At 46.9% G+C, this 18,815-nt stretch overlaps 1 protein-coding gene across 2 annotated transcripts in view; it reads left to right on the top strand.

The window, feature by feature from the left end:
* UAP1L1 (UDP-N-acetylglucosamine pyrophosphorylase 1 like 1) overlaps positions 1-18,815 on the top strand; it is a 92,643-nt gene that overhangs the window by 13,444 nt on the left and 60,384 nt on the right. For both annotated transcript variants that reach the window (XR_004540958.1, XM_033962105.1), the window contains exons 4-6: positions 13,361-13,533; positions 16,253-16,446; positions 18,360-18,500. Coding sequence is in view for 1 of the 2 variants with exons in the window: in XM_033962105.1 (XP_033817996.1) it covers positions 13,361-13,533; positions 16,253-16,446; positions 18,360-18,500 (508 nt within the window). In the remaining variant the exon portion in view is untranslated. The remainder of the gene's footprint in view (positions 1-13,360; positions 13,534-16,252; positions 16,447-18,359; positions 18,501-18,815) is intronic.

The following is an 18,815-nucleotide window of genomic DNA, read 5'->3' as shown; positions in this document are numbered from 1 at the left end:
CAAAAGATTGGACCCGTTCCCTGAGTGCTAGGAGCTCTTTACACCGAGCATACACATAAGACCTCTCATCAACTGGGAGATAAACATGTAACACTCAGTACAAAAGACTGGATAGCCCCCATCTTACTGCTGGACTGCTGCCTTTATCTTAATATTGGTTTAAGTTGCTTTGGGAGTTGAAATATGTATTCTAAGTTCCCCTAAGATTGCTAGTTAGATGTTAGGTTGTGGTAATGTTTAATTTTTATTATTATTTTGCAATGTTATAATTGTTAGGTTACCCTCTAGGGATTTCTCAGACACTTTCTTAAGAGCTAGTTATTAGCTAATTATGTTTGTAGCCTTCTAATTGGTTGAAGTAACTATAAATCAGAGATCAGACCAGGGATGGATGTGAGTAGGGAAGGTGAGAGTTAAACACTAAGGATAAATTAGGTTCTTAACCTGCTAATTTTCTTTCTTTTAGTCTCTCCAGACCAGCACTGCTCACAGATGGGTAATAGCTCACCATGACCAGCAGGTGGAGACTGAGACATAAAACTTTGGGCTGTAGTACAAGTGGGTTGTACATGCCGAATAGCCAAGCAGAACCAAGAAACTAACAATTGTGAACTAAAATAGCAATAACACTCCAAACGAGGAGCAACCATTTAACACAGGGGTGTCGAACTCAATCAGAGAAGGGGCCAAAATCTAAAATCCAGCCTAAATCGCAGGCCGAATGGTTTACTGAATAGTCATAAACTGACAATGTTAACCAGAAATGTGAATTTAAAATGAGTGGAACAATCTTTTCCTTAACAGTGCTGTTAACCAACTCACATGCTATCAAGCAAAACAGTAATATTGGTATCAAGCAAAACAGTAATATTGGAATGTACCTAAAATGCTCATTGTTTTGTTTTCTGGCTAGATGTCTGACACCGTTTTCCCCGTATCAATGAGTCAATGTTCGGTTTTATTTCTTGGGCTGTAGCATCCCGCAAAACAGCATGGAGGTTGTCATCGGTAATGTGTGATCTGTGCTTGTTTTTGTTCAGATTCATTATTGAAAACATCTGTTCACAAAGATAGGTGCTCCCGAACATGGATAGAATACGGGCAGCATGAAGTCGGAGCTCTGGCATTGAGTCAGGGGGCAGTAGAGGGTAGAAGTCCTCAATTTCAACATCCTGAAACCTTGATTTCAGGCCACTGTCAGACTGAAGCTCGATTATCTCCATCTGAAGGTGATGGGGCACATTGTTGACATCAACTGTAAAAGGATTGGCAAAGATGTCAAAGCCTGAGTGCTGTGTTCTAAAGTCAGAGAAGCGCCGCTCAAATTCACTTAGTAAACGGCTAACTTTGGTAGCCAGCCGACTGCAAGGAAAAGTACCAGAAATAGTGGTTGAGATACTCAAACAAATGGGAAAGTGGGCAAGATTGTCCTGTTCCAGTTGGGACTTCCATAGTTGAAGTTTACGCTGGAATGCTGTGATCATGTCAGACATCTTCGTGATGACTTGTTTGCGTCTCTGCAGCTTCAGATTCAGTTGGGCGAGATGCTCGCATATGTCACACATCATAGCAAAATCACATAGCCAGGCGGGATCCGACAGTTCAGGCAAGGGCTTTCCTTTACTTTCCATGAAAAGAGCAATTTGTTCTCTGAGCTCAAAAAATCTTTTGAGGACTGCGCTCTTGCTCAGCCATCTTACTTCTGTGTGGTATGGCACGTCTCCATGCTCTGCACCCACCTCCTGTAAAAACTGCTGGAACTGGCGATGATTCAGGCCACGTGCCCTTATAAAGTTAATAGTTTTAATGACTGTGGTCATTATGTCATTCATGTCCAGAACTTTTCCACACATAGCCTCTTGGTGGATAATGCAATGATAAGTAATCAAGGGTGTGTGGCAGTGACTTTTTTGCATTCTTTCCTTCATTAGTCCAACCAAGCCTTTCTTTTCTCCGCACATTGAAGGTGCGCCATTGGTAGTTAGCCCCACCAACTTTTCCCAGGGTAATTTAAAATTATTTATAGATTTCTCCACAGCCTCAAATATATCTCTACCAGTCGTCGTCCCATGCATGGCAGCTACATCCAAAAGTTCCTCAGTGACAGAGAGGTCGGTCTTCGTAGCACGTATAAAGATGGACAGCTGCGCTGTATCTGTGTTGTCTGTGCTTTCATCGATAGCAAGTGAAAAAGCGAGATAACTGCATGCCTGTTCGGCCAGCTGTGATGATAGATTTCCTGAGAGTTCTTGAACTCTGTCTGCAATGGTGTTTCTTGACAAACTGATAGTTTGAAAACTTTGTATCTGGTCTGGGCATACTTTCTCACACACTTTTAGCATGCATTGCTTCAAAAAGGCACCCTCTGAAAAACACCTTGAAGTACGGGCAATTTCTTCAGCCACTATAAAGCTTGCTTTCACTGCAGCATCATTTTTCGCTGTAGCCTTTGTAAACATTTGCTGCTGTGATTGTAGTTTGCCTTTTAGTTCTTTAACAATTTTATGCTTTTCTTCCAAAGTATATTTGCCATACTTAACATTATGTTTGGTGTCAAAATGACGACGTATATTGTACTCTTTCATCACCGACACTGTCTCATAACACAATATACACACTGGTTTGCCCTCACTAAGCACAAACATGTATTCATTTTCCCATTTGTCATTAAATTGTCTGCCTTCACCGTCAACTTTTCTTTTCCTGGACATTTTGGGATCAATATTGGCAGTAAAAGATGTAGTTTATTGGAAATCTGCGTTAGAATGAAAAAGTCAGTCAATAAATGCCTGGCTGGGTACAGATAGCAGATTCTGTTGCGATTTTTATGCCTACACTTTATGCCAGGAACTGGCAGCTTCTGCTGTGTATTTTTTATGCCCGCACACTCACTCTCTCCTCTGCTCTGCCACCCGCACAACCACATCGGATGCCGGACTATAGGTCACGCCTCCTGAATCACCCTTGCGCGGTATACGCGTGAGCGCGTTGTACAAAATTTTTTTTACATAGTTCCCCCCCCCCCCGACGTCCGATTCACCCCAAGCAGGACAGCTTGCACGCACCTGCACCCCCACCCCGAAGGACCGCCGACTCACCGACTCCCAACACGATCGGGGCAAGAGGGAGCTCAAGCCCTCTTGCCCCAGCCAACCGCGGCACCCCCGACACGATCGGGGCAAGAGGGAGCTCAAGCCCTCTTGCCCCCCCGACTCCCCAACACGATCGGGGCAAAAAGGAGCCCAAGCCCTCTTGCCCCGCCGATTCCCCAACTCCCCGACAATATCGGGCCAGGAGGGAGCCCAAACCCTCCTGACCACGGCGACCCCCTACCCCCACCCCGCACTACATTACGGGCAGGAGGGATCCCAAGCCCTCCTGCCCTCGACGCAAACCCCCCTCCCCCCATCGACCGCCCCCCCCCAAGAACCTCCGACCCCCCCCTGGCCGACCCCCCACGACACCCCCACCCCCCTTCCCCGTACCTTTCTGTAGTTGGCCGGACAGACCGGAGCCAAACCCACCTGTCCGGCAGGCAGCCAACGACGGAATGAGGCCGGATTGGCCCATCTGTCTCAAAGCTCCGCCTACTGGTGGGACCTAAGGCTCCCACTATTCTGATTGGCCCAGGCGCCTTAGGCCCCACCAGTAGGCGGAGCTTTGAGACGGATGGGCCAATCCGGCCTCATTCCGTCGTTGGCTGCCTGCCGGACAGGCGGGTTTGGCTCCCGTCTGTCCGGCCAACTACAGAAAGGTACGGGGAAGGGGAGTGGGGGTGTCGTGGGGTCGGCCAGGGGGGTCGCGGGTCGGCTGGGGGGGCGGTCAGAGGTTCTTGGGGGGGGCGGTCGATGGGGGGAGATAGATAGCAAGTACGGCCGGCGAGATCACAAGCCTCCTATGTCACCGCGCGTCATTGTGATGGAATGCAGCGGCGTGCAGTGATGACAGCGCGGTGCGGGCCACATTGCAAGGCCTGGCGGGCCGGATTTGGCCCGCGGGCCTTGTGTTTGACACATGTGATTTAACATAAGGAAATACTGTTGGAAATTGAATAGGATAAGGACCTTCATAAACTTCCCTACAGTTACGCCAGATGAACCAAAGGCCACTGTTCTTTTCATCTCCCCACCCTCACTAAAACATGAGATCCCACAGAAAAACCCATACTGTTCATGCAAATCCTGAACAATACAGACAGAGCGGGTCTGTGTCGGTCTGGAGAGACTAAAAAAAGAAAATGAGCAGGTAAGAGAACCTAATTTATCCTTCTTTCAGCGTCTCTCCAGACTGGCACGGCTCATAGATGGTTCGTCTTCTAGTGGCAAATTCTCTTCCGCTGCCCTCTTGCCCGACCTTCTGACGCAGGGTCCTATTCCAATGTTCGATCCAGGTCCCTTTTGTCTTATGGCTTGGCTCTTGAAAGGGAACACCCAAGTAAGAAAGGCTATTCAGATAAGGTGATCTCCACCCTCTTGGGTTCCCGAAGACTTTCCACTTCTCAAGCTTATGTGCGAGTTTGGCGTATCTTTGAGGAGTGGTGTTCTGCGCGTGGCGTGGTTCCCCTTTGTGCTTCTTTGCCTCACATCTTGGAGTTCTTGCAGGATGGCCTGGACAGGGGCCTTTCCAGGTCTTTCCTCTTGGTGCAGCTTGCGGCTTTATCTACGTTTCGCAGTTGCTGCATGGGCGGCGTTTGACCTCCTCTCCGGATGTAGTTCAGTTTTTGCAGGCGGCTAAGTTGCTCCGGCCTCTGGTGCCAGCCTGGGATCTCAATCAGATACTGTCCGTGCTTGTGCACCCTCCTTTTGAGCCTCTGGGCTCCTGCACGTTGAAGGACCTTACTCTTAAGGCCGTCTTTCTGGTGGCTATTACTTCTGCGAGCATTTTCAAGCTGCAGACTTTTTCTTGTAGCTCTCCCTTCCTGGAGTTTTCTAGGGAGCATGTTGTGCTGCGGCCAGTTCCTTCTTTTCTGCTGAAGGTAGTCTCGCCTTTTTATGTCAACAAGTCTGTGGTCCTCCCGTCTTGGGTAGTCAGGAGGGCTCTTTGGAACAGAGGCAGCTGCGCAAATTGGATGTCTATCGGGTCTTTCGCTCTTACCCAGTGGACCCAGGAGTTTCGGAAATCGGATCGTCTTTTTGTCCTCTTAGCAGGTCCTCATAAGGGAGACGGTGCTTCCAAGGCTATTATAGGCACTTGATCAAGGAGAAAGTTGCTTCCACATATCTCCTTCAGCAGAAGTCTGTTCTGGAATTTCTCAAAGCTCATGCTACTTGGGATCAGGCAGCTTCTTGGGCTGAGTCTTCCCTGGTGCCTCCAGTTGATATCTGTAAAGTGGCGGTTTGGTTTTCTCTTCATTCCTTTGTGCGGCACTACAATGTGGATGTTCAGGCATGTTGGGATGCAATGTTCGGAGAACGTGTGTTTGTGGTGGCCCTTCGGGGGGTCCCACCCATGATGGGTACAGACAGAGGGTTGGAGTGAAGGGTCACTACTCGGGCTGGAGGAAAGTCACGAGCGGAGTTCCGCAGGGGTCTGTACTTGGACCGCTGCTGTTCAATGTATTTATTAATGACCTGGAAACGGGGACGAAATGTGAAGTTATAAAATTTGCGGATGACACTAAACTCTGAAGAAGGGTCAGAACTACGGAAGAGTGTGAGGACCTACAAAGGGACCTAAGCAAACTGGAGGAGTGGGCGAATAAATGGCAGATGAAATTCAATGTAGGGAAATGCAAGGTCATGCATATAGGGAGAAAGAACCCGATGTTCAGCTACCAAATGGGGGGATTAGTATTAGAGGGAAGTAACCTTGAAAGAGATTTGGGTGTACTGGTGGATACAACAATGAAGTCAACGGCGCAATGCGCAGCAGCCGCGAAGAAGGCAAACAGAATGTTGGGTATTATTAAAAATGGTATTACGACCAGAACAAAAGAAGTCATCCTGCCGTTGTATCGGGCAATGGTGCGCCCGCACCTGGAGTACTGTGTTCAGTATTGGTATGGCAGTATTGGTATGGCAATACTTGAGAGGGTCCAGAGGAGAGCGACACGAATGATTAAGGGCATGGAAAACCTTTCATACACAGAAAGACTGGAGAAGCTGGAGCTCTTCTCCCTGGAAATGCGGAGACTCAGAGGAGACATGATAGAGACCTACAAGATCATGAAGGGCATAGAGAGAGTGGAGAGAGACAGATTCTTCAAACTTTCAAAACATAAAAGAACAAGAGGGCATTTGGAAAAATTGGAAGAGGATAGATTCAAAACAAATGCTAGGAAGTTTTTCTTTACTCAGCGGGTGGTGGAGACTTGGAATGCGCTTCCAGAGGATGTAATAGGGCAGAGTACGGTACTGGGGTTTAAGAAAGGATTGGACAATTTCCTGTTGGAAAAGGGGATAGAGGGGTATAGATAGAGGATTATTATGGACCTGTTGGGCCGCCGCGTGAGCGGACTGCTGGGCACGATGGACCTCAGGTCTGACCCGGCAGAGGCATTGCTTATGTATCTTATGTTATGTATCTTATGTAAAAGATGTGAAAAGAGTGGAGTCGGTACAGAGAATGGCCACTAAGATGGTCTCAGGACTTAAAGGCATCCCATAAACTGCGCTTATATTCTCTTGAAGAACGCAGAGAAAGGGGGGACATAATAGAAACATTTAAATACATCATGGGCCACATCAAAGTGGAGGAGGAAATCTTTTTTCTAAAGGGTCCCACGGTGACAAGAGGGCATCCACTAAAACTTAAGGGAGGAAGATTTCATGGTGACACCAGGAAATACTTCTTCACTGAACGGGTGATTGATCGATGGAATGATCTTCCCCAGCAGGTGGTCGAGGCCAGTAATGTGCTCAACTTCAAGAGTCGATGGGACAAACATGTGGGAGTACTACGGAGTTATGCTCAATCGATAGATACTCCAGGGAAGAAGGGTCCTTGAGCAGGCAGACTAGTTGGAGGGAGGGTTCTTGAGTGTGCAGACTTGATGGGCCATCGGCCCTTTTCTGCCGTCATGTTCTATGTTTCTATGAAGCACTCTTCCCACCATCGGCCACGGGGGAAACACGTATAGGAGGCCCTCCATTGGCCAAGGCTGCACCAGAGCATCCAGCCCCTCTGCCTGAAGATCTCTGCACCGACTGATGAACCGTGGCATGTTGGCATTGGCATTCATGGCCATCGGGTCCATGACCGGCCAGCCCCAGCCCCAGCAATCAACTCGAAGGCTACAAGACCTTGACACCACTTGCTGGGGTCCAGCTTGTGACAACTGAGAAAGTCCGCTGGGACATTCTCCACTCCCGCAATGTGGGAAGCCGATAGGTCCAGAAGATGAGCCTTTGCCCAAGCCATGAGCAGAGTCGCCTTCTGAGCACCAGATGACTCCTGGTTTCCTCCCTGATGATTGACATGAATCACTGCAGTGGCGTTGTCCGAGAGAACCTGAACTGACTTGCCCGTCAGCAAGGTCTGGAATGCTAGCAGAGCCAACCAGATGGCTCTGGTCTCCAGAACATTGATCAACCAAGACGCCTTCTCCGGAGACTAACTGCCTTGAGCCAAGACACTGAGCTCCCCAACTGAGGAGACTGGCATCTGTGAGCAGCACAATCCATTGAGGCTCATCCAGGCTTACTCCTAATACCAGATTGGAAGTCTGAAACCACTCACAGAGATTGCGATGAATTAACCCCCGAAGAGGAATGGGAGAGTCCAGAGAATACATCTGAGGCGACCACCGCTGAAGAAGAGCATGCTGAAGCGGCTGCATGTGAGCCCAAGCCCACCAAAACACATCTAGGGAGGCCGCCATTGACCCCAAGACCTGGAGAAAATCCTGCGCCTGAGGACACCAGTACTTCAGCAGAAAACGAATCTGCTACTCTAACTTGCCCACTCGGGCCTCTAGGAGAAACACCTTCCCCAATTTGGTGTTGAAGAGAACCCCAAGGTACTCCAGGTGCTGAGACAGATTCAACCAGCTTTTGGACAGCTTGACCACCCATCCCAGCAACTGCAGAAACTCCACAACTCGAGTTGTAACCCGGAAGCTCTCCTGAAAAGACTGCTCAGATCAGCCAGTCATCCAGATAGGGATGAACCAGAATGCCCTCCTTGCGCAAAGCTTCCGCCACAACCACCATAATCTTGTTGAACGTCCACAGAGCCATGGCCAGACCAAAAGGAAGCACACAAAACTGATAGTGTTGTCCCAAAATCGCAAAGCGAAGGAACCGCTGATGAGAGGCCTGAATTAGAACATGAAGATAGGCCTCTGTCAGATCGAGAGACGTCAGAAATTCTCCCGGCTGAACAGCCAGAATGACTGACCTCAGTCTCCATATGAAAAGACAGGACCTGGAGCTCCCTGTTGACTCCCTTCAGATCTAAAATGGCTGAAAAGACCCCTCTTTCTTGGGCACTATAAAGTAAATGGAATACCTGCCAGTGCAACACTCCTGAGGAGGCACTGGACCTACTGCCTTGAGGTCGAGCAATCACTGTAGGGTCTGATGAAAAGCCTTCTTCCAAGCCGCCTGACAAGGAGAAGCGAGAAAACGATCTGGCAAAGGGCGAGAACTCCAGAGCATAGTCGTCCCGAATCACTTCCAGGACCCACTGATCCATTGTGATCTTGGCCCACCCCTGGTAAAACTCCTGCAACGGGCTACCCACCGGCACCAGGGGAAGGGCCTGCAAGGAGTCGGGGAGGAGGGGCTGCTGGAGGAATCATGCCCCCCTCCCCTTGTGGGCCGTACAAAAGGACTGCATGTGCTGAAAGAAACAACCCCTGGAAGACCCAGCACAAGGAAAAGAAGCCACCCTCCCGACCAGGGTGGTAATGTAGAAAATCGCACAAACGCCCCCAAGCAATGCCCCTCCGCAAAGGATGGCGAGCCCGATCCTCAGGAACCTCCGCAAAGGATGGCAAGCCTGATCCTCAGGAAGACGGGCACCTTAGAGTCAGTCAAGGTCTGAACCAACTTGTTCAGATCCTCATCAAATAAGAAAGACCCCCAAAAGCCTTGATGCCGCATCCGCTGACACCAACCCGAAAGCCACAAGGTATGGCGAGTGGCCATCCCGAGAGCCATGGACTTGGCCGAAGCTCGCAGGAGATCATACATGGCATCCGAGAGGTAAGAAGCCCCCATCTCGATCTAGATACCTCTTGAACCAAAAAGGACCAGTCATCAGACTCCCGGTCCACAATATGTCCAGACTACCTAAAACAAGCCTGAGCCACCAGCCCGCCACACATTCTGCCTGGACCGCCAGGACAGCTACATCGAAACTCTGCTTAAGAAGAGACTCTAACCGTCTATCCTCAGAGACTCGCAAAGCCAAACCGCCCTCAACCAGCACTGTAAGTTGCCGCGCAATGGCTGAGACCACCATATCCGCCACAGGCGACTTCAAGGTATCCCTATCCCCTTCAGGGATGGGATACAGGCGAACCATGGACCACGCAAAACAGAAAGGTGATTCCGGTGCCTTCCATTGCGTGAGCACAATATCCTGAATATCCTGATGCATAGGTTAAGAGTGGGATGCTGAGTGGATTCCCCGAAGCAGGGGGTCCACCACATGAGTGGGCTCCTTTGCGTCTTCCTCAAAACACAACATCGAGGCCACCTGAAGGATCAGCTCCTGGAGCTTGTCCCGCTGAAAAATGTGTACCACCTCGCTAGCTGGTGGATCCGGGAAAAACCTGTCAGCGGCATCAGTCCCCTCCCCCCCCCCTAGAGAATCATGGAGGTCCCCTAAGAGGTCCAAGACCTCATCATGCAAAATTGTCTCCCAAAGAAAAGATCTTTGTTCCACGAGACCCTCGGGTATTTGAATGAAACTTGGGGGGGGGGGGGACTGGGCCAGAACCGGTGCTGAAAGGGGTCAGGTGGCGATGGATGCGGAGGATGAAATCCCCCCCCAAAAAAACTCAAGACCCCTGGAGAAGAAACCGGACCCCTGGCCGCCTGAAGATAATCCTTGCATAAGGCTAGCACAAAATCTGGGGAAAAACCCACTGGCAGCACATCAGGACTCCCTGCCAATACAGGGGGACAGTCACTTGAGGTTGTAAACAAAATGGAGGAGCTTCCCACCAAAACTGGCACAAAGCCCACCGCCTTAACCACCCCAGCTGCTAAAGCAGGCAGGCTGGCAGCCATGAAAAGGGAATCCCCAGCCTGAAAGATAAGGCTTTTTGTTGCATATACTGTATACACTAATTGCTATAAAGGGGAAAAACTAAAACATATCACATAACTATTTTAAACTGCCAAGCATATAATTATGCTACGGAGTTTTTTTCTGCTGATGAAGTTACTTACCCTTTCTAGTTACAAGAAGGGTTTCCCTCATTAATGGGGTTCTGATGCTTTTCCTCCATTTTTAAATAAAGTTTTATTCAGTTATTATTCAGTCACTGTTTGAACAGCTCTCTTCTAATGTGATATACATACAGCAGTTTGGTAAAGAGTTAATTAAACATCCCGCTGCACCAACCATTAGGCTACTTCTCACTTTTATAAAATTTTATAAGTTACTAAAAGTTAACCTGCTAAAGGACTAACCTTACAATTTATCAGATCAAAACTGATGTCATGCTATGTCATGTTATGTCATGTGTTCTGTGAACCGTGAAGTTCCAGTGCTTTGTGACATTTAGCAGTTTGATTTAACTTCATTCTGTTCAGTAATGTAAGCTATTTTGGGCATGATCCTGTGCAGAGCCCACTGCTTCTTAACATATTTATGAGAAATTGAAAAAAGGCCCTTATGAGACGTGGAGGGCCATTTTCAAAATGATGTCTAAATCTGAGTTTAGACATTTTGCAGAAAATGTCCAAAAATCTAGTAGCAAACATGACTATTTTCAAAAAAGGAAAAATATCTTTTTTCCCCCCCCAAAAAATGGCCATTTCTTTGATGTGTTTGTCCTCAGTGCATCTATCTTTTTGAAGCATTTAAAAAAAAAAAAAAAAAGCCCACCAAAAAATCTACAAAAACAGCCATTGAGACGTAGGAGGGGCTAGCATTATTAATAGGCTGGCCACACAGACATGCCAGCAGAGCAATGGGGTACTCTAGGGGACATTATAAGCAGTAAACACGTAAAATATCACAGGTACACATTTCACCATAACCCCTCTTACATTGTATGGATGAGCCCTCCAAAACTCACCCAAAACATACTCTACCCAACTATATACCACCCCATTAGCCCTTATGCCTGCAGGTATCGCCTCCAAGGCAATACAGTAGGTTTTAGAGGACTTGCACCTTGAGTATTGTATGCAATTCTGGTCACCACATCTTAAAAAATATATAACAGAATTAGAAAGGAAAATGGTAAAACCAGAGGACATAATTTGAGGTTGAGGGGTGGTAGATTCAAGAGCAATGTTAGGAAATTCTACTTTACGGAGAGGGTGGTGGATGCCTGGAATGTGCTCCCGAGAGAGGTGGTGGAGAGTAAAACTGTGACTGAGTTCAAAGAAGCGTGGGATGAACACAAAGGGTCTAGAATCAGAAAATAAGATTAAATATTGAACTAAGGCCAGTACTGGGCAGACTTGCACGGTTTGTGTCTGTATATGGCCGTTTGGTGGAGGATGGGCTGGGGAGGGCTTCAATGGCTGGGAGGGTGTAGATGGGCTGGAGTAAGTCTTAACAGAGATTTCGGCAGTTGGAACCCAAGCACAGTACAGGGTAAAGCTTTGGATTCTTGCCCAGAAATAGCTAAGAAGAAAAAAATTTAAAAATTTAAATTGAATCAGGTTGGGCAGACTGGATGGACCATTCGGGTCTTTATCTGCCGTCATCTACTATGTTACTATAAGAAAAGACAGAGAAATAATAAAGAGGATAGAACACCTTCTCCTATAGAGAAAGGATAAAGAGGCTAGGGCTCTTCAGCCTGAAGAAGAAACAGCTGAAGGGAGATATTTATAGAAGGGTATAAAATGAGTGGAGTGGAACATGTAGTTATATCATCAGGTGCTGTGCTATTGGGAATGAAAATGAAGAAATCCCCTTCCACCACCAAACTCCTCCTTTCTCAGCTAACATCGTGTTTAACATAATTTTATTTTCCCAAGGCATTTGGTTAGTGGCATCAAGCTGTCCAGCTATACCTTTTACTGCATCCCTTGTGTAGTTTATGAACCTCTGCCTACATTTTTAATTATTGTAACCCACCAAAAGAGTGACTCAAATCCTGATGCTATTTGGTTTCTGGTATAAAATGACTGGAGTGGAAATAAATAGTGCATTTGAAACAAACTGGAGAAAAGATTTCTTCACTCAATCTAGAATTAAGCTCTGCAATTTGTTGCCAGAGAATGTGGTACAAACCAGTAGCATAACAGGGTGATGGGACAAAAGTGTGCCAGACAATTGAGCGCTGAAAATACACAGCAGACAATCATGTGCAGGACATCAGCCCGCCGGAGTTAAACTTAATTTTAAAGTGCTCCAAGGAGGGGTGGGGGGGAAACCCCCCCCCCCACTTAAGTTAGTACTGTTGCCGCTGCTGTTGGGATGTGTGTGAGGGGGAACCCCCCACATTACAGAGAAAATTGACATTTTTTCTTTAAAAAAAGGGGGAAAACGCCTCTTCCCTCTATAATGGGGGGTTTCCCCTTCCAACACCCCAACCCAACGGCAGTGCAAACAGTACTAACTTAACTGCGGGGGTTCTCTCCCCAAACCCCCACTTGGAGAACTTTAAAATTAAGTTTAAGTCCAGCACGCTGTTATTCTGCACGCGATTGTCTGCTCCTTATTGTCGGCGCTCAATTGTCCTGCGTGTTTTTGACTATGAACCGCATAACAGAGTTTAAAAAAGGTTTGGACAAATTATTTGAAGAAAAGTCTATAAACCATTATTAAAGTGAACTTGGAGAAAATTTACCGTACTGTTTATTCCTGGAATAAGTAGCACAGAATCTATTACTCTTGTGATTCTGCCAGGTATTTGTGACCTGGATTGGCCACTGTTGGAAACAGGATACTGTTTTTCCTGAACCTTCAGACTGTCCCAGTACCACAGTGCTTATGTACTTAAGTAGTACTTTACTTAGCAACACTATTGGGTTCTTTTACAAAAGTGTGCTGCTCATTAAATGCTGAGCCACCCGTTCTGTTCCTATGGGTGGCTTAGTATTTAGCGTGCACTGCTTGGCAGCACACCTTTATAAAAGCCCACCTATGTGAATAACAAATAATATCATTCTTAATAATAAAAGAGCTCTTTGGTGCAGTAAGAATAAGTGGTGGAAGTGGCTGTACTGTCCTCCTTTGATGACTGGCTATTTGTAGACCCTGTCTCTTTTTTTTATTGTCATAGATGGTAATGGAGGTCTGTACCGAGCCCTGGCAGAAAACAAGATTCTTGAGGATATGGAGCATCGTGGTATTCAATATATTCATGTCTACTGCGTGGACAACATCCTGGTCAAAATGGCCGATCCTGTCTTTATCGGATTTTGTGTGTGCAAAGGGGCTGATTGTGGTGCCAAGGTGGGGAGATGTATTCTCACAGCACTACCTGACTAGTAACTATAAGCCTGGTTAGAAAGACTGTTTCCTTTTTCAAAACTACAACAAAATATTTGATCATGGGGTTCAATATGGCAAAACAGCACACAGGCTGTTTTACTACTGTGCCATTATGTATGTGCTACTCAGAAATAATGCAAGATATTACAGTGGGCATGCTACATTGTGTGTTTTTCAATGCACATAATTTCTTGCATATCCCTTCTTCCTTTCCATCTCAAGTGGCATCTATTCAGGTGTGTTATCTGTTCTTTAATTCTCCAACAACAAAACAAACTATGGACAAAACACAATGTTCTTGACCTTCCTTTATTTCTTCAATCAATGTCAAGAAAAATATCCACATCAACTGTATTGTGGAATTGGTTTCCAAATTGCAAATGCCGATTTGTAGAACAAAGCAGGGCTTGACTGCTATTGCACAGAAACTACACTTTCACAGAACCAATTCCACAATACTAGCATATTATTTAACGACCTGACCCTTGAGAAAGGCTTTGTTAGCCGAAACACAGCCCATGTCGGGTCCGTTAGTTTTTAATACGGTTTATGTGGACATTTTTCTTGACGTTGATTGAAGAAATAAAGGAATGTCAAGAACACTGTGTTTCGGCCACAGTTTTTGTTGTTGGATTGCTTCTTTTCTGTAGAACATTGGGTCTTCTGTTTTTTTGCTTCTTTAATTCTACAGATAAACCAAGTATTGCACCTCTATATAGAAACTGATCAATTTACTCTGTTCTTAAGATGAATAGCAGAGCTTAGCTTAGCCCTCTTTTGAGAGGCTGGAAGAGGCAGGATCTAAGTTGGGAGTGACACCCAGATGTATCTTTGAAGAACGGAAGTCAAATTAAGAGACCCCAAAGCAAAAATAGGAAAGGCTCCTAGGTGAAGGGGGTTTCACCTTAAAAGATACTTGCTATAAGTGGGCCTGTCCTTCACAGTGCCTCCCTGCTACACAGTGGCTGCTTAGGTGGAATTTATGCCACTGGTAAGCAGTTAAGTCTGTGGTGCTCAACCCAGGCCTCGGTACAAACCCAGTCAATCAGGTTTACAGGATATTCTATTGCATGCAAATCTATCTCATGCACATTCACTGTTGATATCTTGAAAATCAGACTGGCTGGTCAAGTTTTATTATGGCTACATTGGATAATGACGAAAAACTAAAACCAGTTACTTTCAGATTTTATATTAAATAGAATAATATATAAACATAAAAAAGGTAGCAGATAAAGACCATAAGGCCTATCCAGTCTACCCATCTATATTATCTAAACTAAACTAAACCTTGGGTTTATATACCGCACCATCTCCACGAATGCGGAGCTCGGCACGGTTTACAGGAAGAAAGATGAGAGAGGAACTACAGTGGAGAGATTAAAGAGTTAGGTGTAAAGGGGGAAGGTGAGAGGCCTAAGAGGGGGGAAGTGTTACAATTTTGAGAATAGCCAGGTTTTTAGGTGTTTGCGGAAGAGTTGGAGGGAGCTTGAGGTTCGGAGAGGGGAGGTGAGGTTATTCCAGATCTACTATCCCTTCCTCTCCTATAGAGATCATATATGTCCAACCCATGCTTTCTTGAATTCAGATAGTCTTCATTTCCATTGCTTCCATCGGGAAACTGTTCAATGCATCCCCCAGCCTTTCTGTACAGAAGTATTTTCTTAGATTACTTTTGAATCTATCTCCTTCCACCTTCATCCTATGCTCCCTCATTCCAGAGTTTTGTTTTCAAATGGAGAGACTTGCCTCCCTTGTACTTATGTTACAGAGATATTTAAATGTCTTTATCATATCCCCTTTTTCCTGCCTTTCATCTGAAGTATACGTATTGATCTTTAAATCTGACCCCCTATGTTTTATGATAAAATAGGGGCATAGTCAGACACCCAGTTTTTGGGCAGGCCAGGACCCCAGTTGGGAGGGCAGAAAATCTCATCTGTCCCGCTCCCAGTGAGGCAAGGCAATTCCACCTCCCCCTTTTGTCACTGCCTACCTTTTGAAGGGCCAGTCTTCACTGGCAGTGAGCAACGCGACTGATATATGCTTTCAACAGCCCCACAGCCTTCCTTCGGACGCGACTTCCTGTTTCCACAGTGGCAGAGTTCATCAGACAGAAGGCTGTGGAGTCTGTGCAAGCAGCATGTATCAGTCATGCTCATTGCTGGCAAAGATTGGCCCTTTAAAATTATGCGAAGGAGAGGATTTGGGAGTTTTTAGCTGATGGGGCTTGGGCATCCCTATCAGCTACCTCATAGATGTGCTGCCACTGGGTGGACCTGGGCCCACCCATGGCCACATCACTATGATAAACCATTTTAGTAGTCACCCTCTGGACTGACTCCATCCTCTTTAATCTTTTGTAGGTTCAGTCTCCAGAATTGTACACAATACTCTAAATGGGGTTTCCCTAGATATTTATACAGAGGCACTATCACCTCCTTTTTCCTTCTGGTTATTCCTCTCCCTCTGTATCCAAGTATCCTTTTTGCTGTTGCATTGTTTTACCTGTTTGCAACAAGCTTTTACTTTTATTTATTGTCATCAGCACAAACCCCCATCCCTTTCTGCATACCTGCTTACAATGAGAACTCTGCCAGCATGAATGTGAAGCCACTGAAAGGTAAATGTAAGAGTCTTTGAGTTTTCTCCAGTCTGATCTTGTCAATTATGCCTACAGGTGGTAGAGAAAGCCTACCCTGATGAACCCGTGGGTGTGGTATGCCAGGTAGATGGGGTTTACCAGGTTGTGGAATACAGTGAAATTAGCCCAGAAATGGTACACAAGCGTGGCCCTGATGGGCTGCTGACCTACAATGCTGGGAACATCTGCAATCACTTCTTCACCCTGGATTTCCTCAAGACTGTAGCATAGTAAGTGTCACCCAAGTTTGGGAGTGTGTGGGCTAAGAATATTGAGAATTGAGAAGAGCAGAGAGATTGTTCTACATCATGCACAAGTTTTAAAAAAATTGCCTCCCAGGAACCACTTTAGAGCCATCCCAACACAATGCTGCTTTTTCTGGACCCTGCTGTCCTAAACCCTGAGAGACAGAAAATCCCAACTGTCACAAAACACCTGCTGTGTATATTTTAGGGTACAGGCTGTGAAGAAGGGACCTGTGACTCCTGCTTTAAGGTTGTAGCAGTGAAGCCAGGGAATGGGGCTTAAGATACAAACAAAAAATGGTGCAAAATATTATTGAGGTGGTAGCAGAGTTTGTGCTCTAAATAAATAAGCTGGGTGTGATGTGAACATATAGAGGGGCATAATAAAAAAAAACATCTAAGTTCCCTTTTGGCCTAAGGCCTTAAACGTAGAAAGTAGAAGCAGGGAAAATGTCCATTATCAGCTGTTTAAACGCCCAGACCACCACTACGTCTACACTAACAACAAATAATCAACCTTAAAAAAGCCTAACTCCCAAACGCCCAAAACAAGAGCTTTTAGGTGAAGGAGGAGCCAGTCCTTCGCCTAAAAGCTGGATTCTGTAACAGGTATCCGTCAAAAACACCACCAGTTACAGAATCCCCCCTCCCCAACAACAATCGGGGCAAGAGGGAGTCCAAGCCCTCTTGCTTCGGCGATTCCCCAAACCCCCGACGAAGATCGGGGCAAGAGGGAGCCCAAGCCCTCTTGCCTTGGCGAGCCCGACCTTCCCTGACACGATCGGGGCAAGAGGGAGCCCAAGTCCTCCTGCCCAGGCAAACCCCCTACCCCCCATCCCCACTAAGATACGGGCAGGAGGGATCCCAAGCCCTCCTGCTCTCGACGCACCCCCCTCCCCCGAACCCCTGATTGGCTGCCTACCCGCGAGATCTTGCTGACCCCTCGAACCCCACCCCAGTCCCCCTCCTCGTACCTTAAATTTGTTGGCTGGCGGACGGGTGCCAAGCCCATCCGTCTGGCAGACCAGCCATCCGTTGAATGGCTGGCCTTAGGGCCTGATTGGCCCAGGCGGCTCAAACCCCGCCCACAGGTGGAGCCTGAGGCGCCTGGGCCAACCGGAATAGGCCCAGTAGCCTTAGGCTCCTCCTGTCGGGGGTTCGGAAAATCGCTGGGGCAAGAGGGCTTGGGCTCCTTCTTGCCCCAATTGTGTCAGGAAAGGTCAGGCTCACCAGGGCAAGAGGGCTTGGGCTCCCTCTGGCCCTGATTGTGTCACGGGGGAGGGCTGATTGCTGCAGGAGAGATGGCTCATCTCTCCTGCCGCGAGAGTGATGGCCCACCCCCCTGCAAACCACGGCATTTCTGGGTGAGGATCGCCGACAGGGGAGATGCCCTGCCGCGATGCTCACCCTGAAGTGCCGCGGTTCGGAGGGGGGGGGCGATCACCATCACGGCAGGAGAGATGAGCCATCTCTCCTGCAGCGATAGTGTCAGTAGGCAGGTTGCTGGGGCTGCTGAGCTACAGCGATCAGCTCAGCGGCCCCTTTTTCTGTACATATACCTGTTTTGACTTGGTCTAAGTCAAAATGTATAAGTGCCGACTAGACAACCTACCTAAACTTTTGGTTGTACCTGCTGTATGCCTAGATGTAGGTCGGCCCACCTCCTGCCCACCATCCGCCCTATTCCCTCCTCTAAAAACGCCTCTTTTCGCTCTATGCATTTAGAGGCAGCTTTTTGATCGTCCAAGTACCTATTTAGGCCACTTTTTAGATGTTTGGGTTTTTTTTGATTATGAGCCCCATACTCTTTGGGAGAGGAGATGAAATAAGAATGTTCTGAGCTGTCTTTAATATGTATTATTATTTAAAACATAGTAACTCTCTTCTTTCACTGGTAGTACACTGGAGCCTCAGCTGAAGCAGCACATTGCGATAAAGAAGATCCCCTTCATTGACGAAGAGGGAAATCTGGTAAAACCTGCCACACCAAATGGGATAAAGATGGAGAAGTTTGTGTTTGATGTGTTCCAGTTTTCTAAGTTAGTGAAAAGAAATGAATCTTTTTCTTCTCTTTTCCTCCTTTGACATTATCTAGGTCAGGTGTTTGCTTCAAATTGTTTAATTTTTAGAGAGCATTATGATTGCCTCCTTGGGTCCTTTTGGAACTGAAATGGCACATAGGCCCTTCATTTTTTCCACCCTTTTAGATGCTAGAGAAGATAGCCACTGAGAAGATAGAAGAAGAAACAATGGTGATACTGTAGTTGGGAACATTACACTTGATGAAACATGGAAAGAAGGAGCTAAAGTGACATGTCCAAAGTCATAAGAAGTCCACAGGGTGTCAGGGTTCG

The sequence above is a fragment of the Geotrypetes seraphini genome, chromosome 10 (assembly GCF_902459505.1).
Source record: "Geotrypetes seraphini chromosome 10, aGeoSer1.1, whole genome shotgun sequence".
NCBI classification, from domain to species: Eukaryota; Metazoa; Chordata; class Amphibia; order Gymnophiona; family Dermophiidae; genus Geotrypetes; species Geotrypetes seraphini.
The sequence above is the reverse complement of the archived record's forward strand: the minus strand, read 5'-3'. Positions and strand labels throughout refer to the sequence as shown.